Here is a 25,767-nt window from a genome sequence, read left to right as displayed (position 1 = left end):
GTAATCACTCATGACCCAGAGACAAGTATGTTGTTGTTTTCTTTCAGTACTTTATATGAAACTTTGGCCTTTACTATGGTTAAGATGATACACTATTTTATCTCAAATAGAAAAATGCACCACTTTTCATTCATTTCAATATTACTGGTCCATATGCATGAGCTGCAGTGTTTTACAAAAGCAACGAGGCACTTGAACTGAACTCATCCTTCCAAGCTTGTTCAAATTTATAAACAGCAAACATCAACAATTTGGATGGACAGAGGCTAAAAGATGTTATTCGTAACCATGGAATCAAGCAACTGGCTTGCTTAAACTGGAATGGAATTCATACTCTTTACTGTACTAATTCATTTACTCCACTAAATTAACCAGTCACAGTCAGGATATGACTAGCACATGAAATTTATCATAATATTACCAAGCTCATTACTGAAGACAGCAGGGTCTCCTTTTCTACAAGGAAACTATTCAACTGATTTGAAATTCTATGTACTCATCAGTTTAAGCATTTTGGGTTTCTTTTAGTGCTTCAAATGTAGTGTGCTCTCTCTTAATTTAAGGTCTTCTTGACACATGCTATTTCCTTCTACCTAGAAAGCTCTTAAAGTCTTCAATATCCTGCCCCTACATCACACAGCTCCCCCATCAGCACTTCAGCCAACCTCCAATTAAGAATTCTGATCCTCCTCTTATAAATATGTCTTCTGGTAAGCCTTCCTTCTCCGCAAGGCTGGAATTGTGTGCATTTGGTGAAGAATCCTGAACTTCCTTTCACTGCACTCATTATCACCCTGCTCTGTAATGGCCTGTCTTTTCCAAAAACTACCGCCATACACCCAGCCTAGAACTGACATACAGCAGAAGCCCCCCAAAATGTCATGAATTAAAAGTTGAGATTCTATTTAATGGCACAAAGTGTGCACATATTAATATTTTATTGCACTTATATAGTTACATACATACACACATGCATCAAAAATCAAGTTACTTCCAATGCCCATTCCAAAAAATGAAAAGGAAAAGCAACACAGCTGAGTTCATGCAGTCTAGTCTGTCACTTAACTAATTCATCTGGGCACTTCAGCCCTCATTTACTCAGCTGTAAAAATATGAAAATCTTAAAATCCTGCTTGCTGTAAAATTCTGAGCATCTTAAAAATGACTATTCAGTAGTTTTAAGTCAAAAGGTAGTAAAAGGGCCTCCCTGGTGGCACAGCACTTTGAATTGATCCGCAGCCTCTGCAGAATGAGTTAAATCCCTGGTTGGCCAGGGAGCAACCCATATGGCACAGCAGACCTCTCCTGACTCGCCTGTTCTCCCCTCAGCAGTGTATTTCAGTCAGTCTGCCTGTTCTGTTCCCCACTCTGTCTCTGGTGAATCCTCTCACCACCTGCACTTCTGGCCTGCACCCCAGTTCTTGTATTTATAAATAAGTAAATCTTTTTTTAAAAAAAAAAAAGGTAGTATCAAATATTATAGCCTAATACTTAGAACAATAGATATCCTGGAAAACAGAAGATAAACTCCCATTGAACACTTGACAATCTTACTAAGGCCTCCAAAATAGCCTTCTGAAAGAGAACAGACTCAACCCATTAGAAATTTAAAGCAAGCAAATGTTTTAAATCAACATGAAGCAAATTTCAAGTCAACATGAAGCAAATTTATTTGGAATGTATAATCAAGAGATAATATAATTGGACTAAAATCATGTCAAAATCATGTCATCAGCTTAGTAGTTTAAAAAAAAATATAGAAGAACTGAGCTGGTTTTTAAGAGTCCCCTTCAAGTTAAACCACTTTTTCTGAATATCCATTAAAATAAGTACAAAAGGACAGAAAAGAAGGTCCTGAAGCAGGAAATAAAAATCAAACTTTAACATGGCAACATATAGCAAATAAATTAATAAAACAGTATCTGTAGTCCTTCAATCACACTGCTTCAGAACAAATGAACTTTCACACAAATCTATACTCCTCATCTTACAAATGAGGAGCTAAACTAAACTCATTGCAGGAAACTAATGTATGACTGGTTAGAAGGAACAAGTCTCCAACTCCAAATTCAGTGTCTTTCCAGGTCTCATAGCTCTCTTCTATCTATGGTGCACAAAATCAGATACACAATAACATGCTCAAATTCTGAAAGAACTGTATCGAGTATCAACTTTGAAAAAAACTTCCCCAAAATAAAAATACATTACAAAACTTACAGGATTAAGCAGCTACATCTAAATTCAGAAATGAATCTTTGATAATTTCATCTCACCTTGGAGTCCTAGAAAACTAAATTTATTATGAAATTCTATATCCATTTAAACTGGTTATATGTCACATGAATATGTATAACTATAAATCCTCTTCAAATAGTTACTGGCAAGGTACTATGTAAAATGAAGCATCTTAAACAAAAACAATGAAAGAGAGCACACAGGTCTGATCTTTTAGTGTCCCTGTGCTATGTATGTCACTTTCCTGGCAGCATTCCCAGAGTCAAGCCCAGCCCAGGCACATGAACACAGAGAAGCAAGACTCCCCAGATAAGCTCTTCTAGCACCCCTTCTTCCCTCCTTGCCAATATTCCATATACAATCTCCTGTAGCACTAAGTCAAACATTAGGATGAAAAGATTTGTTTTCACACTCTGATGAGACAGTTTCCTATGTCTTATCTAGCTTCTTATCTATCCCTGGAAAGAAATCTTTTGCAAACAAAAAACCACTCTGAGCTAGTCTCATACAGAGAAAGAGTTCTTGGACTATTATTAAAACTGATTAGCAATATCAAACACATGCACCTATGATGAACCCTTGTTGTGGAGAGTATCTCAATGCTAATAAATGAAAATTCATTAGGGGGCCTCCCTAGTGGCACAGCGGTTATGCGCTGGATTGCAAAGCTGCCCACAGCCTCTGCAGCGCCAGTTCGATCCCTGGCCGACAGGCGAGGGTTCCACATGGCGCGCACACCTCTCCTGCTGCCCGCTGCTCCCCTCAGCAGTGTACTTCGTCCATCTCCCTGTTCTGCTCCCTGCTCTGGCTCTGGTGAATTCTCTCACCCTCCTGCGCTTCTGACTGTACCCAGTGCTTGTATAAATAAATAAATCTTAAAAAAAAAAAAAAAAAGAAGAAAAAAAAAACTCATTAGGCTAAGAGAACAGAAGAGGATGAACCAGTCTCCACACCCTGTAACCCTTCAAGGTCTTCCGCAAGCATTCAAGTTCAATCATTAGATCTTTCTTCCCCTACTCATTAAAATATCTATGAAGGCAGAAGATATCTTTGCATTCCAATATATACAAATTAAGTCAGTAAAATATTTATTGAGGGCCTCTCTGGTGGCACAAGGGGTTAAGGACCGCACTATGAAGCAACCCGCAGCCTCTGCAGCCTCTGCAGCACGAGTTTGATCCCCAACTAGCCAGGGAGAAACCCACATGGTGAGGCAGACCTCTCCTGACTCGCCCGTGCTCCCCTCAGCAGTGTATTTCAGTCAGTCTGCCTGTTCTGTTTCCCACTCTGTCACTGGTGTAAACTCTCACCCCCCATATCTCTGGCCTGTACCCCAGCTCTTGTATGCATAAATAAACAAATCTTTAAAAAATATGTTTATTGAGTAAAAGAGTTAACTTTATTTTCCCACTTCCTTCTTCTTGTCTTCCATTCATCAATAAAATTTAAGTAAATCATGGACAACCATAGACTCACAGTTCTTTTTCCCTCTAAGCCATCCATCCAACCAAACAAAAACCCATTTCCCTACCACAGTCACAAGCACATAGAAATTGGCACAGGAAAAACCTGAATAATCTGGCTTCTTTTCTTATTTTACAAATGAGTTATATTACTTATTCAGTCATATGATCAGTTAGTCAAATACAAAAAAATCCCCAGACCACCACTTTACCTCAAGTTATATTCCATTTACCATCATATTCAATGACAGAGTAAAACTTAATCACTACTTAGTATTTATCTAAAAATATACTAAAAATCAAAATCATCTAAAAACACATTAGAGAAATAAGCAATTTTCAAATATGCATAAGGAAAATACTCCTTTCCATCTTTGTTCACTGACAAGAGGGGCAAAAATACTTGACACAGTGCAGATGGCACCACTGGGGAAAGCAAAGAGGGACCAGCACTTCACTATTTTTGTAACTTGCGAGTTTATAATTATTTCAAAATAAAAAGTTAAAAAAAAATACATGGCACACCCACCTGCTGCCACTCCTTGCCCGGTAACCCACTGCCATGGTCTTCTCCAAAATTTCCCACTGCGCCAACCATTTTTCAATTCCAAGATTCAGAAAGGGCTGATGAGGCAAGTGAAACAGCCATCCCTGGCCTAGCACAGTGTTTGAGAGTGAGTCTCACACAAACATTTACTGAACAAGGAAAACTAATCTAACACTGCACTGCGCTCAAACTGTGGGCCGGCAACACATGGCAAATATTTACACAGGCCAAACTCGACTAACTCTTTCACCAGTCTTTCATAATTTGCTACTGGATCAGCTTCACTCCCCCAGACAGTGTAACCCTATAAGCACTGACATCCTCTCAGCATCTTACAGTTCTGGGGAAGACTTACTATTTATGTGACTGAACCTAATTCTAATCTTTAGTATAGTTATAGAACCTATAGTCCAAGGCGGGAAAGAAGGCTGGGGGCAGAAAAGAACTGGCAAGTTGTCCCTATTTGCTGTCATCAATTAATTCTAAGACAAAGAAATGTGAGTAAAAGCCTCTAATATAGTGGTCCTCACGCTTGAGTGCTACTGATGAAGGTGATCTATTAAGACACTATGAAAAGCTCTATTTTAAAATCAAAAGCCAGCATACAACATTTTTACAACTGAATTAGGTTAGTCATAAAATACCAACATTGTCAAAAAAAAAAAAAAACTTTCCATTAAAAAAATGGCTTAAACATATCATGCCCAAAAACAAATGCTATCAAACCCTCAAGAATGTCTAAGAATTTACCAAAGAAAAACTGAATCTTATTAACCTGCAGATGTTGTATGTATTTTTCAGTAGCTCTTGGCTGTCACAAGTAGCAAAAAGATGAGCAGTTGCCAATAAGACCTGCCCACATGTCATCTCTGACCTATGGACCTTAGGCTGCCAACCTCCCTTACAGAAGACACCCATTTCTGGTTCTGCCACCCCTTGGGCAGTGATGGAAAACTAACAGGGACTCAATGGGAACAGAGGCAGCAATCTGTAGTTCGATCTGGCTGGCAACTGGACCAGTCCAAGAAAAAGCAAATCTTAAGCTTCCCCAAAGAACCACCACAGAAACAAAGGGTCACACTTCCAAAGCCTCAAAGGATTCCTCCCCCTCAATTATTCTCCATCTACATATAATCATCAGAACACCTGATAAGCAAAAAAAAAAAAAAAAAAAAAAAACCACTTTAAGAAAACCACTAAAGGATTTCTAGGAGATAAAATTTAAACACAACTAAAAATATGAGGATAGTAAGAAGATGAATGTTTAAACTAGATTTAAAGACAAAGTAGAATTTCCTGATGCAGGTGGCTAAAACGAAGCAATAACCAGACTAGCTCAAATAACCTTTAGACAGGAAACAAAGCCATTCCTATAAGAAACTCAGTATGCCTCCTCCTAAAGCCCTTCAGATAAAACCCTGTTTTCATCATTTAGATATTAAAATACTGACTCTTTCTTAGCCTTCTTCATTGAATTAACTTTTTTAACCTCAAATTTGGCGTTTTTTCTTAATGCTTACAAACCCATTCTCATCCATTTCTCACATCACAGTAGGCAGTGTCACAGAGAAATGCTCAGAAGACTCTCCACCACATGTCCCTTAATAGGGTCTTGGAATTGTTCATGCAAAAGGCCATCTCTCTGGACTTTCAGATTTTCTGAGATTTGAATTCACATATCGATAAGAACATCTTCTCATGCAAATTCTGGAATGACAGATTCATGCTGGAGTGAACCAATTTTTTGAAATGGTAGGCTCTAAACACTTTTTCTTCTGCATCGCAAAAATGGGGTCAAGAATGGATCCAAGAACAAGAACAGACACACAGACCAATGGAATCGAATAGAAAATCCAGAAATAAACCCACAGATTTATGGTCAACTAATCTTTGACAAAGGAGCAAAGAATATGCATTGGAGCAAAGAAAGTGTGTTCAATAAATGGTGCTGGGAAAACTGGGTCACTACCTGCAAAAGAATGAAGCTTGACTACTACCTAACATCATGCACATGCACAAAAACCAACTCAAAATGGATTAAAGAACTAGACATAAGACCTGAAACCATAAAATACATACAAGGAAATATAGGCGAACCACTACATGATATGCACATCAAAGACATCTTTACAGACACATCACCCAAAGCAGTGATAGTGAAGGCATAGATGAGGAAATGCAAATGGCCAACAGGCATATGAAAAAATGTTCAACATCACTTGTAATCAGGGAAATGCAAATCAAAACTACCATGAGATACCATCTTGCACCAGTGAGAATGGCAAATATTAAAAAAACTAACAACAACAAATGTTGGCGAGGTTGTGGAGAAAAAGGAACTCTCCTGCACTGCTGGTGGGAGTGCAAACTGGTCCAACCACTATGGAGAGCTGTGTGGAGATTTCTGGACCTACTAAACATAAGCTTCCATGTGATCCAGCAATTCCACTCCTAGGTATTTACCCAAAGGACACAGAAACATCAATTCCAAAGAGCACCTGCACCCCTATGTTTATAGCAGCACTATTTACAATAGCTAAGCTTTGGGACAACCCAAATGCCCAAAAATTGATGACTGGATCAAGAAGATGTGGTACATATACACCATGGAATATTACTCAGCATTCAAAAAAGATAAACACATGCAATTTGCAGCAACATGGATGGCGCTGGAAGGGATCATGCTCAGCGAAATAAGCCAGAAAGAAAAGGAAAAACACCGGATGGTCTCACTCATAGCAGGAATCTAGAAAACTTAAATAAGGGACCAGGAAGAAAAATAACTATAAGAAAGAAAATATCAAAATCAACAAACAACTATGAACCAGAGACACTCTATGGGGGGTGGGGGGTGGGGAAAGGCGGGATTGGGGTCAAAATAATGGGGTTGTAGTTGTATGGGGAATATAAAAATAAAATTTAAATTAAATAAATAAATAAATTTATTAGCTGGAATTTAAAAAAAAAAAAGAATGGATCCAAGAAGGAAATAAAAATCCATTGATTCATTCAATTCACAGTGCTTTCTACAATGGACACTGTCGTAGTCATCATAGTTAGCAATCTAAAATACCTCTATTACTAATGGGATTCTAATATACAGTCTCTTCATATGTACTAATTTATTGTTTAATTGACATCAAAGTTTGATATCAAGAAAAATGTGGGTCTCCCCTGGTGGAGCAGCGGTTGAGCACTGGGCTGCAAAGCTGCCCACAGCCTCTGCAGCGCAGGTTTGATCCGCAGCTACCGGTGAGGGTCCCACATGGAGCGCAGACCTCTCCTGCAACGCCCACTGCTCCCCTCAGCAGTGTATTTCGTCAGTCTGACTGTTCTGTTCCCCACTCTGGCTCTGGTGAATCCTCTCACCCTCCCGTGAATCTGGACTGTACCCCAATTCTTGTGTAAAATGAATAAATAAATCTAAAAAAAAAAAGTCTTCATCTTTGAGATACATACTAAAGGTACACTACTTAAGTTATCTGACGGAAGGCATAAATTAAAATCAGATTGTCCATGAATTGACAACTGTTGCGACAGGGACAGTAACTGTTGTGACAGGGACAGTAACTATTGTACATGGGTGTTCACTGCATTAGTCTCTCCAATTTTATATAAACTTGCAATTTTCCATAATAAAAAGCTTAAAAATAATTTTTAGAGAAAAACTTGAAAATCAATTATAAAAATAAATCAACAAATCATAATCACAGTTAGTCAGAAGATAAGGCTATTTTCATTTACTCAGGATGCTGAGGTGTCAAAATGACAGAAACACAGGCTATAATTGGAGTTTGCTTTCTTAATTAGAAGTAGATATGATAAAAATGGGGAAAACAATACATCACTAAATCTTCTGCAACGGAAAACTGCTACCACCTTCAATCTAACCTATAAAATCTAAAGTTTTGACAATCTTCAGTGATTTAACTTTCCTTTCAAGACTATTTCCTAAATAACCTAACTGTTAAGGGAAAATCCTGACCTTTAAAATTCATCCATTATTCCTAGTTGTAGTCCTGTGTACCATGTAATTTCTTTCACAAGTTTCTGTTTACCCCTAAACATACAATTTTGTCAATGATTTCTTGGCTTATAAAAGAGATCTGCTCGTTTGTTGTAGCTTCTAATTTTTTTGTTTGGCTATTTATGCTCTATCTTAATTTCTTTTAATCATTTTAGTTAAGTTTCCCTGTCTGTTTCCAATTACTCTACTATTACAGTTTTTAATAAACTCAGTATAGTTAAACAGTGAGATTTCCTACTGATTTGGTGATGTGATACTCTACCCCACACAGACTAATATTTGTGCTTTCCTGGTGTAGCACACTGAAATTCCAGGCTACTTTCAACTACTATAACATCTACCCACCAAAACCTCTGTTCAGTTCCATGTAATCCCTGGCATATTTTCTGGCCTCTACTGAGAGGGAAAGGATATGTCTGAGCCTTTAAAATCCCAACAGTTCCTAATAAAAATAAGGACTTACTAAATGCAAAAAAAAAAAAAAAAAAAATCACCTTTTTTAATCAATGTTGTCCAACAGAACTTTTAGTGGTGATAGCACTGTTCTAAAATGCAATGTCCAGAATGATGGCCACTGACTACATACAACTACAGAGCACTTGAACTGTGACAAATGTTACTGAAGAACTGACTTTTCAATTTTATCTAATTTTATTTTATTTTATTTTTTTTTTAATAGATTTTTTTAAAGACTTATTTATTTATTTATATAAGCACTGGGTACAGTCAGAAGCACAGGAGGGTGACAGAATTCACCAGAGCCAGAGTGGGGAGCAGAACAGGCAGAGTGACGAAGCACACTGCTGAGGGGAGCAGCGGGCAGCAGGAGAGGTCTGTGTGCCATGTGGGACCCTCCTCCAGTGGCCGGGGAGCAGCCGGGGATCGAACCGGCGCTGCAGAGGCTGCGGGCAGCTTCGCAACCCAGCGCTCAACCGCTGCGCCACCGGGGAGGCCCAATTTTATCTAATTTTAATTGGTTTTAAACAGTCATATATTTGAGCCCAACATACACTGCTTGAACTTTTCTTCCTAAAAATCATTTCCATTGGCTTTTATAGCTATATACATTCAAGTACTCCAGGACAGATTTCTCATCCTTAGCACAACAGACATTTTTGGGTGGGATAATTCTCTGTTGAGGAACACTATTCTAGTGTAATGTGAGATGTTTGGCATCTATCCATTAGGCGAAAAGCAATGCCCCAGCTGTGACTATCAAAATGTCTCCAAACACTGGCAAATAACCCCTAAGGGGTAAGGCTCACCCAGTTGAGAACCACTAATTTAAGACTAAGCATCTAAGATTCTCCACTCAAAACTAAAACTATTACAAGGCAATAGCTCTGAGTTCCTATTTTTCTATTTGGAAACCAGACAACACATAAAGGCAGTTAAAAGTATTTATTCATAATATTTTCCACAGAACTCACATTATAATATTCATGTTTTCACACCCACTAAGTTGTTCTTCATTGACCTTGATGTGTGTACAAAGTCTGATTTGGAGACAGAGGTGTTGTGGGGAGGGTTGCTGGGGGAGACAAGGAGTGAGGTTCCAACTGACTTCCTACCAGCACTTAGTAAGTAAGCAGCAAGGCTGAGACAAATCCAGATTCAGAAATTTCAATTTTCCAACTCCTGTCCCTACTATCTTATTTTGCAGCTGTACAGCATCTAAAAGGAAAGCTCCTTAGAGAAAAATCTTTTTGATATGACAATCTCAAATCAAGGCTGTTTACAATTGCGCAATGCATTACAATGCCAAAAAAGCAAAGCTCACAGGAAAATTCCACATGTAGACAAACAATGAGAAAAGGGTTCATACTGTAACCAAGCTGCATCCTGAAGAGTAATTCTGGACAGGGACAAGCCAAGCCTTACCTACATAACCTGAAAAAGGCCTCTCTTAACATCGTACTAGGAAAAGGCTAAAAGGGTCAGCTCTCTGATAAAAGGCCTGTAAGTCAATGTGGTGCCCTAAAAGGAGATGAAGGGAAGGGGAAATCAAATCTCTAAAACAGGCGGTACTCTAAGCAATGTCTCAGAAAGTAGAACTGTCCCAAAATATAAGCCACATGAGTAGTGCACAGAGTGCTAGATATTAAAAAAAAAAAAAAAAAAGTTCAGAAGACCCATTAATTATATGGACCTCATCTGTCCGTAGCTCACTGTGTAGCCCTGGATAAATTTCATAAATCTATGGCCCTGTTTTTTCCAACTTAGTGGAAAGACTGGCCTACAGGACTTCTCCGGCACTCTCCACTTTTTGGTGAGCAGACACTTTTGGCTCCCCTATCAATCTCAACATGCAGAATCATGTTGTTGGTATCACTTTTTTATTTCTCTGAGACAATGTTTTAAGCAGGAACATAGCACTAATCAACTAACTAGAAGGAAAGTCAACATCAGAACTAAGGGGAAAATTGTATGGTGAAGAACAGGACTTTTAATAGTTGAACTTAATGTAATATTATCACAATGATTTCCAGTGATACATACCTAAACTTATGTAATGTCTTTTTTTTTTTTTAAAGATTTATTTATTTATACAAGCACTGGGTACAGTCAGAAGTGCGGGAGGGTGAGAGAATTCACCAGAGTCAGAGCGCAGAGCAGGCTGACTGACCAAGTACACTGCTGAGGGGAGCAGTGGGCGGCGGGGGAGGTCTGCGCGCCATGTGGGACCCTCGCCCACTGGCCATGGATCGAATCGGCGCTGCAGAGGCTGTGGGCAGCTTCGCAACCCAGTGCTCAAGCGCTGCGCCACCGGGGAGGCCCTTATATAATGTCTTCAAGCACTGTTAATTCAATTAAAAAAAATACAATTAAAAGTAAAAATCATACAAAATAGGGGCCTCCTTGAATTTGATCCCTGGCCAGGGAGCTCACCCACATGGCACAGCATACCTCTCCTGTCTCACCCACTGCTCCCCTCAGCAGTGTATTTCAGTAGATCCACCTGTTCTGCTCCCCACTCTGTCTGGTGAATCCTCTCACCACGCCCCCCCATCTGACCTAAACCCCATACAAAATAAAATTTAAAAATGAAAATGTCACAGAACCCTCTGAGCACTGAATGGTTTCAATTCAAATCAATGAACATTTGCAGAGAACTAGTCACTCTGCACCAAGGAGCTTGTGGTGACTCCAGAAATTCACCAACTAATACTAGGCTCTCTAAATTTTTCTCCTCTGTCCTAACCATCCTCAACTGTCTTCATCAATTTCACTCATTACTAGTTGCCAAGGAGCGATAATTACAGAATTCTAACCCAATATACAGATTAATATAAAATCAGTAAGTTTAAAAACCCAAACTAAAAATACAACTTTTTTTAATGCTAAATACATTTCAGAAGTTTGAGATATGACACTACTACACTGAACAAAATATTTGACTTTTAAACAGCATGTGGCTATTTGAAAGAAGAAAACTTATTTGGAGAAGAAAATATCAGTGGTTTAAGGCCCCAAAAGTTTTCTTTAACTGAGCATTCTAGTTGCAGTACCACATTGCCTAACCAATCTTACTGCTTACTGCAGACAGAATAAAATCTACCTATTAATCCTTATTCATCCAAAACTATTATTTACCATTTCATTTGTAATTATCATAGACATATTTCTCATATAAAAATCAAACAGCAGCACATTCTTCAATTACCAAGAATTACTACATCTTATTTTTCATCTGAAGATGAAAAATTGCTTCTTTCTCCAGTCAAAAGGTTCCAGAGAACCAATCTCTTGGGAACAGATTTTTCTCAAGCAATGCAGCAATAGATTGATCACATGTGCAACTACTTATGCAAAAGAGGCTCTTTCCTTTTGAAGGGGAGCCTTACAGACAGGACAGCTCTGCCACCAATCAACTACTTGAAATTCTGACTTAACAAATCTCAACTACTAGATACAACTAGATACTACTACTAGATAAACCACAGATTCCTAGAATTTTACCTACAGCACTTTCCTGTTTTTACAAATGTCTGCCACCATGATCGCATACATTTTTTATGATCTGAATTAAATCACATCTTACTTCTTATATACTGACACTGAGGGATTTTTTTAAAAAAGCTGTTTTCACATTAAGAATTTTTTTAAAAGACAGCTTTAAAAAAATACACTGCTTGTAAATTTCTCAGACCACTTGAAGCAAAGGAATGCTCAAAAATTAATCAAAGTGTCCAACATAACCAGTTTTGGAATCCACAGTCAATTGAGTGAACTAGTCAGGATTTTTTGTATATAAAGTTAGGAGTAGAAAAGAAAACATGTCCTATTTCTCCCCTTCGTGGTGCAATTTTCTAATTTAAGTGAAAAGTTAAACTAGAGGCACAACCAACTTGATTTTTTCTATGAATGACAGCAGAACTAGCCTCAACACTAGCCTGGTTCTAAAGGTTACCAAAAAATTGTATGTTAATCTTTAAAAGGAGCTCTACAGAAATAAAACCAGATTAAGACTCACATAACAAAAAGTTAAAATAATCACTTAAACGTATATGATTTAAAACTTAACTCAGAGCTTAAAGGAACTATGTGATAATGCTCAATGGTTGATATTTTCATAAAGTAGTCCAAAAGCTTTACAAACATGTGAAACACAAAACAGCTAAGCAAAGAATAGGCAAATCCGAAGAATCCAGTGTCAGAAACTAAGGTACCAGCTTTTGGACTGAAAAGCTGTCTGCCTCAACAGAGGTGTTCAGACGCTTCGTAACAGCCCAGCATCTTAGCACCAAGTTAAGGGGCTCCTTCCCTCCGGGAAGCGCTTGACAAGCAGGGCGTCTTGGCGACTTGTGTCACCCGGTCACTTAGCAAAAATTGTATCTGACTTCTAAACTTGAGACCATATGGTACCGGAGAAGAGAGCGGCTTAAAATGTCCCACTGGCTGTGAATATCTAGTCCATCATTATACCCGAGTCCTAATTTCTAAGACTTGCTCAAATGGAGGCCTCCCTCAACCTCCTCGGAGTCGGTTTTGCAACAGTGAAGGAACTTTTCCTGCTTTATCTCAGTTCCCAGAGAGCATGTGGCTCTGCAATTCAATATCCTACACTGGCAGGGAGCGGTGGAGGAGGGAAGGGGAGGAATTCACCGCCAAAACAGCCTCCTTATGAAAGACCCAAAAAAAAAAAAAATCATAATTCCTCCTCCGCCCAGAGCAAACCCATCCCAGAAATTTACAGCGTGTTAAGAAAAGCAGCATTGCGAACTGCAAACGTAAGAGTTTTCCTTAGACTCTACGCACGGCTTTCAGCTGTCAAATTACAACTCAGGAAAACACTATCATTAGAATAAAAAAGGAAACAAAAAAGCTCGCCCCACCGGGGCTGGGAGCAGGAGCTGCCAGTCTGTTTCGGGAGCAGAGAGCAAAGGGAATCCAACCCACTTCCCCACCCCCGCCTGAATCCGTCCTGTTCCCGGGCAGACAACCCTCACTGCAGGGGCTCAAATTTAATAATAATAACAATAATCATGGCGCTGCCCCCCCCACCGCGATCTGCCGGGAATCAACCCCCCCCCCGCCCCAACCCCCGCAGCTCTCCGGGCCTTGGCAGGTCCAACCACCCCACCGGACGCAACTCCCCGGGGCCCGGGCGCGCCCAACCCACCCGGGGTCCCTCGCCCCGCTTCTCCTCTTCCCTCTCTTTTTACCTCCACCATCCCCCATCCGCATTGTCTGTCTCAATTCAACTTTGACTAATATGGATTCCTCGGGCCTGGGCCGGCGGTGATTGCAGTCAGTCCGCGGCGGCCCCCCACCCCAGAGCCGGATCCCCCCCATCTCCGCCGACTTCAATGTGGCGGGGGAGGTGGGGGAAAGGGGGGGAGGGTTGTGCAGCGCGCTCTGCCGTCCACACCGGGGGGCCCGTCTACACCGCGCCGTGCACACCGCGCTCCGGCCGCGGTCCCGGGCCCCGCAGACCAGAAGTTTGCCCCGGAAGGGGCCCAGCCGGGGGCAGCGGGGACCCCCGCGCCGGCCGGCGGGCGCGTAAACACCGGCGCCCGCCCCCACGCCGCCCGTGGGGGAGGGGAGGGCGGGGAGGCGCCCCTCCCCCCGCCCGCCGCCCGCCCGCCCGCCGGCCCCATTACCTGTCATTGAGCTGGTCCTCGGTGCCCGGCAGCGGGTGAACCACGAAATGGATGGACGTCATGGTGCTTCCTCCTCGTCCTCCTCCCGAGGACGGCCCCCCCCGCTCTCGCCCGCCCCCCTCCCCGAGCCCCCGAGCCCCCCCCAAAACCCACAGCCGCCGCGGCCGGCTCCCAGTCCCCCAACGGAGGGAAGCGAATGCGCAGGGGCCGCCGCCGCCGCCCTGCCGGGCTGTGTCCGCGGCCCAGAGGCCCGGCGGGGCGGGCAGGAGGGCGGATCGGCGCGCCGCCCGCTCCCCCGCGACAGCGCGCTGGGCGAGGGCGCGCCGCCGCCAGCGGCAGCCGGGCGGCGGGAGGGGGCGGCGGGGGGAGGCGAGGGACGGGCTGCGGGGACGGTGCGGCCCGGGCGGCGGACGGGGTCCGGACTGGGGGGGGGAGGGAGACGAGCCCGCACCGCGCGTCACTGGCGAGAAGCCGCCGCCGCCGCCAACGCCGCCGCCGCCATCTTCACTTCTGCCCCAGTTTCTCCGTCTCGCAGGCTCCGCTCCCGAGCGGCGGGGGAGGGGCAAACGGGAGAAGGGAGGAGACCGGCGGGCGGGGGCTCGGCTGCGAGGGGGCGGGGCTCCGGGAAACGGGCGGTCCGGCCCTGGCGATTGGGCGGCGCGACGTCGTCGGGCCACGACGCTGTAAGGCGCGCGACGATTGGTCCGTTCGGCGCCCGAGCCCGGCCCCCCGGGGGTTGGGAGCGCTCCCGAGTCAGTGTTCCGGGGAGCACGTGTTAGGAAGGGAGGAGGCGGAGGGGCGAATCCGCCCGGGCGTGTGGGGAGCTCGGGGGGAGGCTGAGTTGGGTCCCCGGGGAGGTGGGAAGGAAGAGGGGCTCCTCTGTGGGCGCGCTCAGGGAGCCCGGGGGCAGCCCTAATTATTTTGCGGCCCCTTCGGGGTTTCTGTTGTTTCTCGTCCTTCATCCGCAGCTCTATTTAAAGTGGAAGGGTAATGCCAGTTAAGGGGCCAGAAAACACTCAGTCTTTTATTGAAGAAGGTGGTTATGTAAGGACCTTTCCAGAAGTTCCTGTGTGAGAGCCTCCAGCTGACTCTGCAGCATTTCTTTTACCACCACATTCTCCTCAAGTTCCACCACCACCATCACGGACCTTGCAAAGACAAAAGGTGGAAATTTCCACTAATTTCCCTATTTAAGTGATTGGAGACTTTTTTTTTACTACTTTTAAATGGAAGAGGATGTATCTATTCTGCAAAAGTGAACTTCAGCTTATGATCGATGTGATCACAGCGGCAAATTCTTGAAGGGCTGAATCTAGCTGCTTTTTTCCTTCGGAAAGCAGTCCACAGCTTTTTTTCTCAAAGACTTCTGTGGCCTCTTCAAAAAAATCAAGTAACTCTTGCAAAGCAAAAAGTGAAAACATGAAACCTCCAGTTTCTGGGTGTGTGTTGAATCAGGGGTCCTGTGAAATGTTCTTAATATTCTCAACAAATTTTCTTCTATTATTGCATTCCGCGCGCGCACACACACACACACACACACACTCTTTTGCTTAGAAAGTTCTGGGCAAAATATATGAAAATGTATAAATCACGGTAGAGTAGGCACCCCGTGAGACAGATAATAGAACACTTTGTAGGTCACCCTCTCCAAAACTGGCCCAGATTAATTTTGACTAAAAAATGATTTCAAGGCCACTATTTATGAGAAGTCCATGGGAGCCATGGGGAAGCAGAGTAGACCAATGGACACTGCTCATTTTAGATTCAGACCTGGATTTGTGTCCTGTTTGTACTACTTAATTATGTGACCTTGATGAAATTATTTAACCCATCCCAGCCTCTTTATCCTCCTTTGTAAACTATTCATTTTAGTAATTGATCTATGCAGGATTGTGGTGAGGTCTAAATAAGAAAACGTGTCAGGCACCTAAACAGCTCATAACACAGAGTAGCCTCAGCAAATGGAAGCTTTTATCTGTCTAGAGCTTACTCCGTACCATTTTATACACTTAGGTTTTTAAATGCTCAAATCACACTACGGGGTCAATAATCCTCCCATTTTATAGGTGAGGACACTGAGGCTCAAACACCTTAAGTGCTGAAGCTGAGACTTAAACCCAGGTCATCTAGCTCTGATTCCATTGTTCTTTCCACCATAGCACAGCTGCCATCTAGTTAATAATTTAGAAGGAACAGACTATTCAAAACCAATGGGAAAAATGTAATATGATAAATGCTAAGAGTGCTATGGAAGTTAAAAGAGGAAGTGACTGCAGACAAGAGAATTAAGAAAAGTCATTTAAGCCGTACTTTCAAGAATGTTCTAGGCAAATAGAACATCTAGCTTGGACCTAGTCATTTTAGATTTGTCCCTGAACAAACTTCGGGTCACATCCATGCTTTGCTTCACTTTTCTTCCCTCCAAATCTGTCTTTCTTAATTCTTTTATTTTGCTTGCACCTTGATTTAGCCACTTCTAGTATCCTGGAATTGAAACGTTCTGTCTTGGTTGAAGGCTGGTCTCCTGCCTCCAGGCAGACCATTCAAACTGCCCTCTTGGTCTTCGACATCCATGTTGGCATTGCAAACTTTTTGCTGTCCCAGGCTGGCAAATTCTGGAGAATTTTCCTGTCCTAGGGCCCTAACACTTTGAAGGGTCACACTTTGAGCAGGAAGAAAACAAAAATAAAGGAATGGAGTTGTGCAAGCCCATCACGTGGATGGGGGCGGAGGGAATATAGCTAGGGAATGCAAATATGCAGGGTTCAAGCAGAAGCTCTTTGAAGAGTCAAAGTGCAGCACAGGCCTAGAAAAGGGGGCTGGGGAACTTTTTTCCTAACAATTTAAACTATTTCTCCCTTTGAGGACAACTAGGAAATTTAGACAAAATATTTAAATCTCCTTAGGGCCTCCCCGGTGGCACTGCGGGTTGAGTGCTGCGCTGTGATGCTGTCCGCAGCCTCTGCAGCGCAGGTTCGATCCTGGCCCGGCCAGAGAAAAACCCACATGGCGTGGCAGACCTCTCCTGCCTCACCTGCTGCTCCCCTCAGCAGTGTCTTGGGTCTGTCTGCCTGTTCTGGTCCCTGCTCTGTCTCTGGTGAATTCTCTCACCCTCCCGTGCCTCTGACCTGTACCCCAGTTCTTGTATAAATAAATAAAATTTTTTAAAATAAGTAAATAAATAAATCTCATTAAAGGCACAAGAGAGATAACAAAATAATGATGAATGAGGGGCCTCCCTCGTGGCACAGGGTTAAGGACAGCACTGTCAAACTATTGCCAGCCACTGCAGCATGAGTTCAATCCCTGGTTGGCAAGGGAGCAATCCACATGGCACAGCAGACCTCTCCTGCCTTGCCCGCTGCTCCCCTCAGCAGTGTATTTCAGTAAATCTGCCTGTTCTGCTCCCCACTCTCCTTGGTGAATCCTCTTACCCCCTGCACCTCTGGCTTACACCCCAGTTTTTGTATGCATAAATAAATCTTTTTTAAAAATGCAAGAATCTCTTTTAAAAAATAAATAATGATGATGAGCAAACCAGGATCCAAAGATGAATGAGACCCAAGGAAGCGAGTCCTGTGTTTAGTCACTTTTTCCTCTGGGATGAATACCAATTCCAGAAAGAGTAAGAAGTCAAAAACTGAGCGGCTCTTTTGATAAGGGCTTTGTGCTGAGACAGGGATCAGCATCCAGGGCTTCCCAAGCAGTGAGGAATGCTAATGAACCCTCCCACTTTCTGTTGCACCCCTAGGGGCTACTTGCCTGAAACAGGCCAGCATCTTAGATTCAGCTTCCCCCCAAACTGACCTTCAGACAAGGATTTAGCTATAAATACAGTTAACCCTTGAACACCATGGATTTGTTTATTGGGTTTTATTTTTCTCCAAATTATGTTTTCTGAGGTATAAGCTTACATCTTTGTATCTGCTTTGGGGGGATATAGGTTTCAACCTCTACAAATGTACATTTTGACACCCTGCCCAACACTAGTGCCCCAACAATCCTCCACCATGTAGTAACATGAATTTGAACTGTTCTGGTTCAGATTTTCTATAAACAAGACATGTAAACTTACTTATGATATCAACAAATACAGGACACTTCTATAAATGTATTTTCTCTTATGATTTTCTTAATAACTTTCTTTTCTCTAGTTTATTGTCAGGATACAGCATACAATACAGAGAACATACAAAATATGTGATGTTAATCAACTGCTCCAGTTACCGATGTCATCAGTAAGGTTTAAGTTTGGGGGAATCAAAAGTTGTAAGTGGATTTTTGACTGTGGGGTGGGGAGGGGGGCTCATTGCCCCTAACCCCTGTGTTTTTCAAGGATCCAAATAAACTACAGTTTATTTAGAAACTAATTGTAGGAAGCTCTATGTGGAAGTGGAGAAATTAAACAGGGAAGAGAGGAAAATCCAATGAAAGATGGGTGATGAGTGTTTTACCACCGTGTGTAACTGGAAATCAGACCCACTGGCCATCTTAGAGACTATGTGGGATACTCATCAGAATAACCCCATTGCAGTGGATGGGGGTGGTGGAGGAAGCTGGAGCCACTAATCCATCAACTAATCCATCCTCAGAAATTGAGTGCTGCTGCTGAACTGTAACTCCCTGACATAGCAAACTTTCCCCATTTGTGTGCACAGGACACTTCGATAGCCAAAGAATAGCCTCTAGAATGACAGAAAAAGACTTTTTTTAAAAGGTAAGCAAAAGACAGGTGAGACATGTTGGCATACTAAACAATAGTCTTTAGGCCAAAGGAAAATGATGCCCCAATGCAAGTTCAGAGAGGCATGAAGGAATAAGAATGAAAAGGAGAAATGTGTAGGTATATGAATGTTGACTGAATAAAAATAAAGGGTCTTAAAAATTCAATACTGGCATCAGATGTTGATGATGTAGAACAAGAACTCTGATCCAAAGCTCTGAAATATGTTACATGGATGTATCATGAGAAAGTGAATACACTATACTAAGTGAAATGAGCCAGGTACAAAGGCACACATTTTGTATGATTCTACCTTATGAGGTACCCAGAATAGTTAAATTCACAGAGTCAGAAAGTAGAAAAATGGTTATCAATAACTAGGGGGAGAAGTTAATATACGGAATTACCTTATAATGGGTACAGATTTTTAGTTTGGGAAGATAAGAACATTCTGGAGATGGATGGTTGCACAACAATGTAAATATACTAATGCCACTGAACTGTACACTTGAAAATAATTAAAGTGAACTCTCCTGCCCGCCTGTGACTATGCAGGTGTTTCTTTTCACAAATCTTTTCCCTTTGCAAAACAGCAGAGGCAGCTCTCCTGCTGACCTGTAACTATGCAGGTGCCTCCCTTTTTCTTTCTCCATTTCCTAATAAAACTGTTCTTTTTAAATGTAAAAGAAAGTGATTAAAATGATAATTTTTTTACAAAGAACTGTCATTCATTGCTAGTAGAAATACAAAATTGTATAATCACTTGAGAAGACTGTTTGATGGTTTGTTACAAAACTAAACATACTCTTAACATATGACCCAGTAATCATGCTTCTTGGTATTTGCTTGAAGGAGATAAAAACTTATGTCTACACAAAAAAATCTGCACACAGATGTTTCTTAGCAGCTTTATTCATAATTACTAAAACTTGGAAGCAACCAAAAAGTCCTTCAGTAGGTGAATGGATAAATGTGGTACATCCAGACAATGGAGTATTATTCAGTACTGAAAAGAAATAGGCTATGAAGTTATGAAAACACAGAGAGGAAATTTAAATGCATATTGCTAAGTGAAAGCAGTCGATCTGAAAGGCTACATATTATATGATCCCAACCATATGACATTCTGGAAGAGACAAAATTATGAAGTAAAAAGATCAATGATTATCAGAGGCTAAGGGACAAGAAAGGATAAATAGGAAGAGCACAGGTGAGTTTTAGGGAATGATACTATACTGTATAATACTGTAATGATAATATACATGTCATTATAAATTTATCCAAACCCACAGAATGCACAACACTTGGAGGCTCCTGTTCTGAGCCAACAAAGACTGCCTTTAGGGGGTGGAGGAAGGTGTTGGAAAGGGAGACATGAAAACATTGTTACTTTCATAGGACATTGTAAATGTGTAAAAATTAGGATTACTAAGCAAGTTTAGCAAAACAGCTAGAAAGGGGTTAATGTCCAACAGAAATCAATTGTTGAGGAATTAGAAAATGAAAATTTTAAAATATTATTTTAAATAGTATAAAAAACTGTAAAATAACAAATATCTGAGAATAAACTCAATAAAAGCTGTGTGACAGCTCTACAAGAGAACTTCAAAACATTTTGAAGAGCAATCAAAGATGCTCTAAGTGGAGGTATACACCACATTCATGAGTACTGTGACGCTGTTGAGTTTTCCTAAACTGATTTATAGACAGTGCAATCTCAATCAAAATTCCAACAGTTTTCCTCCACCTCGGTGGAACTTTACAAGTATTTTTCAAACTTGCATGGAAATATAAGGAGAGGGCCTTCTTGGTGGAGCAAGGGGTTAAGACGTAATCCATGAAGCTACCCACAGCCTCTGTAGCACGAGTTCAATTCCCAGCTGGCCAGGGAGCTACCCACATGGCACAGCAGACCTCTCCTGCCTCACCCACTGCTCCGCTCAGCAGTGCATTTCAGTCCATTCAACTGTTCTGTTCCCTACTCTGTCTCTGGTGGGTCCTCTCAACCACCACGCTTCTGGCCTGTACCCCAGCTCTTGTATGCATAAATAAATAAATCTTTAAAAAAAGAGAGAGAGAGACACTGGTCCTGATCTCTATATTAAAAAAAAAAAAAAGAAAGAAACATAAGGAGAAAGAGATCAATAAATTAAAGAGTTCAGACACAGATCAAAGATTAATGAACATAGTTCTGAGCATATTAATGAGCATAACAAACATAGGTATTTCAGACAAGTGTGGAAAAGAAGGAGGCAGGATGGGTGAAAATCATTATTTTAAAATGCAAAACTAACTCCTCCCCACATCATATACAAAGATCCAGATGGACTGTAGATCTCAATAAATATAAAAGGCAAAAAGTAAAATCTCTTGTAGAATAATATAGAAGGCTATCTGTATGGCCTTATGGTAGAGGAAAACTTCCTGAAATGATTATGTTAAACTTTTTTTTTTAATAGAGGCATGTTTTTTTAATTTATTTATTATTTATTTGTTTGTTTGTTTGTTTTTTGTTTACACATGCACTGGGTACAGTCAGAAGCACGGGAGGGTGAGAGAATTCACCAGAGCCAGAGCGGGGAGCAGAGCAGGCAGAAGGACCGAAGTACACTGCTGAGGGGAGCAGCGGGCGGCAGGAGAGGTCTGCTCGCCATGTGGGACCCTCCTCCGGTGGCCGGGGAGCAGCCGGGGATCGAACCGGCACCGCAGAGGCCGCGGGCAGCTTCGCAACCCAGCGCTCAACCGCTGCGCCACCGGGGAGGCCCCTGAAATGATTATGAAAACTCTAGTATAAAGAAAAAAGATCAATATATTAGACTACATTATAAACAAGAATTTCTGTTCATCAAAAATATAACATTAAGGGAAAAAATAAACCACGGAATGGAAGAAGATACTTGCAAAACATAATACTGACGAAGAACTCTCACCCAAAATATATACTTAACTTCTCTGAATTTATGTATGAAATGAAAACTAAAAAAACAAAAATTTTAATGAGCAAAAGACTAAAATAGGTAATAAATGATCAATAAACATATGAAAAGGTGCTCAACCTCATTAGTCACCAGAGGAAAAGCAAATTAAAACTATAATGAAAAACCACTGCACTTCATCCAGGATGGCTGTAATCAACAGACTGACAATAAAAAGTGTTGGTGAGGGTGCAGAACAAGAATTCTTTACTTACAGCTGGTGAGAGCTTAAACTGATACAACCATGCTGGCAAACAGTTCTGCTGACATGAAAAATACAGGTCCAATAATTCTACTCCAAGATATGTATGCCCAGCTCAAGAGACAAGAATAGTTCACAGCAGTACTATTTATAAAAGCCCCAAACTGTAAACAATACAATGCCCATCAAAACTACTACATCACGGCAGATTAATGCAATGTAACATCAAAGAATAATAAATACGAATGACTCACAACTACCTGCAGAATCTGAATGAATCTTAAAAAAATAACGTTGAGTAAAAGAAGCCAGAAATGGTACAAGCCCATCAATTTGAGCTTCAAAAACTGTTAGAGTAAAACTGTTGTTGAAGGTTCAGATTTAGGGAGTGAAACTAAGAAAGGCAAACAAGGGTTTACCTTAAAGGGTAGCAGATATTTCCTGGGGGAGGACATATTATTGAATAGGAAGCAGCACCAGAAGAGCGTCAGGAATGCCGACAGTGTGCTATTTCCTGACCTGGGTGTTGGCTAACTGGTGTTTGTTTTATGACAATTTATTAGCTATATATTTTCATTGTGTACTTTTCTATATGTGTGCTAAATTTCACTATAGTAAAAGATAATTTTAACAAAAAAGTGACTCTACCTTACATCATACAGAAATATTAACTCAAAATAGAACACAGATGTAAAAGAATGAGCTGAAGCTTGAAAAACTCTTAGAAAACATAGGAATAAATCTTTGTGACCTCAGATAAGGCAACAGTTTCTAGGATACAAAACCATAGTGGCTGGTAGGAGGAGGAAATTGGAAATGACAAGCAAAGGGCTTGGGGATTTTTGGAAGGGTGATAAAAATGTTCTGGAATTAGATAGTAGTGATGGTTGCATAACTCAGTGAATATACTAAAGCCTACTGGATTATATACTTTAAAAGGTACAAACTTCCAGTTATAAAATAAATAAGTCATGGGGATGTAATGTTCAGCATGGTGACTATAATGAATATTAATGTATTCTATATTTGGAAGTTGCTAAGAGATCTTAAAAAGTTCTCTTCACAAGAAAAAAACTGTGACTATATATAGTGATTGACATTGACAAGATTTATGGTCCTCATTTCACAAAATACACAAATATTGAATCATTATGCTGAATACTTGAAACTGATATAATGTGTTATGTCAACTGTACCTCAATAAAAAATTATAAACATACTTAGATGGAGTTGAGATGACCTTGGTATGGGTCACATAATGTTTGCTCATAAGAAAATAAAAACCAAAAAAATCAGACTCTACACCTAGGTCTTGTTTCTTCAAGAATCTGCAATTTTTGAGTTACTAGCTACTTGTAACATTGCCTAGCGCACAGAATGGCTGTAGCCAATTTAAGCGACCATCTCAGATATCTCTTTAGAGGAGACCAGTTAAAGATTCATGGAAAAGCTTCACAGGAGGATGCAGAAAGCCTCTCTCTTTCTTCATTTTCCTCTTCTCATTTTACTTCCCAACAAATATTCAGGGTTGTTTACAAGTTCGATCCTTGGTCAGGGAGGTGGTCAACATGGTGCAGCAGACCTCTCCTGTCTCGCCTGCTACTCTCCTCAGCAGTGTATTTCAGTCAGTCTGCCTGTTCTGCTCCCCACTCTATCTCACCCCCCTCATCTCTGACCTGTACCCCAGCTCTTGTATGCATAAATAAATAAATCTTTAAAAAAATATTCAGGGATGTTCAAAGGGCTGAGCATTAAAGGTGGTCATGCTTGGGTCCAGCTTTATTTGCAAATGGGATAAGAGTGTCCTAAAAAATATCACCCCACCAGTTTCCTAATATGTAAAATTCATGAAAGTGACCCACAATGTGTGGGTCTAAAATGTGAACTCTTGGGACACCCTGGTGGTGCAAGGGGTTAAGATGCAGCCTATGAAGGTATCCATAGCCACCGAAGCACCAGTTCAATCCCTGGTCAGGGAGGAAACCCACATGGCACAGCAGACCTCTCCTGCTTCTCCCGCTGCTCCCCTTAACAGTGTATTTCAGTAGATCTGCCTGTTCTACTCCCCACTCTGTCTCTGGTGAATCCTCTCACTCCCCATACCTCTGGCCTGTACCCCAGTTCTTGTATGCATAAATAAATAAATCTTTAAAAAAAATAAAAAATAATAATAAAATGTGAACTCTTAGGGGAAGGAAATCTATGGTTTAAAATAAAACAAAAGTGTAAATATCTGATATCAGAGATAACAGAGAATTAGAGTGAGAGAATCTAGGTTCAAGTCTTAATTTTACCACCAAAAGGGGGGTCAATTTTATTGCATATGTTATTTCTTTTTTTATGCATACAAGTACTGGGATATAGGCCGGAGACAGTGGGGAGAACATGTGGATCTACTGAAATACACTGGTGAGGGGAGTAGCTGGCGAGACAGGAGAGGTCTGTTGTGCCACATGGGTCAGCTCTTGGCCAAGGATTGAACTCATGCTGCAGTAGCTGGTGATAGCTTGACAGTGCTGAGATTTAAACCCTTGCACCTCCAAGGAGGCCCTGCTAATTATATCTTAATAATTTTGTTATTCAAAAAGGGAAACAAAAGTAGTTGTATGATTTTATACTCCCATGGGAAGTGCAGTGAGTTCTGGTTGATACATACAATTTTTAAGATTTTACTTATTTTTTATTTATTTATTTATTTATTTATTTATTTATTTATGCATACAAGAGCTGGGGTGTAGGCCAGAGGTGTGGGGGGGTAAGAGGATTCACCAGAGACAGAGTGGGGAGCAGAACAGGCAGATCTACTGAAATGCACTGCCGAGGGGAGTAGCGGTCAGCAGTCGAGACAGAGGTCTGCTGCACCATGTGAGTCAGCTCCCTGCTGGGGATCAAACTTGTGCTGCAGTGGTTGGTGATAGCTTGATAGTGCCGTGTCTTTACACCCTGCATCACCAGGGAGGCCCTGATACATACAATTTTTAATTAACTAGATTTTACTTTCTCATTACATTTTTCAAATGTTTGTCTCATTCATCCAAAGGATGACTACAATATGCCAAGCATTAAATGTTACAGACAGATGGCATGGGATGGGCAAGGTCTCTGCCCTCATAAGATTTATAATCCAGCAGCGAGGGGTTAGAGAATGGAGTAACAGATACTTTAACAGGAGGTAAGTCACTTGTCCAAAGTCAGACACTTATCGAGTAGACGAGTCATTAAGGAAAGCAAGATCAAGCCCTAGAGGACCCTAGGGGTCATTTAGCTCAATGCTTCCAATTCACAGAAGAAGCTGAGGCTCACCGAGGTTAAACTGCCCAGTGATACATGGCTTGTTACACCCTATCACAAATATACAAGCATTTTGAGTTTGGGAGTCCATGGAGACCCTAGAAAACTCTCAAGGTAAATTCATTAAGATCTCTTTCAGCTAACCTGGCGGGCCCTGGTAGCTCTAGGCATCCCCTAGAAATGGAAAAGACCTCTCACAT

The 25,767-nt window shown here is 41.4% G+C and overlaps 1 protein-coding gene across 1 annotated transcript in view; it reads right to left on the bottom strand.

Moving 5' to 3' along the window:
• Positions 1–14,487, bottom strand: part of UBR5 (ubiquitin protein ligase E3 component n-recognin 5) — a 125,295-nt gene extending 110,808 nt beyond the window's left edge. The window contains exon 1 of the mRNA XM_037503099.2: positions 14,377–14,487. Coding sequence (XP_037358996.1) covers positions 14,377–14,438 — 62 coding nt within the window. The 5' untranslated portion in view covers positions 14,439–14,487. The remainder of the gene's footprint in view (positions 1–14,376) is intronic.
• Positions 14,488–25,767: the final 11,280 nt, after the last annotated feature.

Source organism: Talpa occidentalis, unplaced genomic scaffold (genome assembly GCF_014898055.3).
Source record: "Talpa occidentalis isolate TD23 unplaced genomic scaffold, MPIMG_talOcc4v2.1, whole genome shotgun sequence".
Taxonomy (NCBI): Eukaryota; Metazoa; Chordata; class Mammalia; order Eulipotyphla; family Talpidae; genus Talpa; species Talpa occidentalis.
The sequence above is the reverse complement of the archived record's forward strand: the minus strand, read 5'-3'. Positions and strand labels throughout refer to the sequence as shown.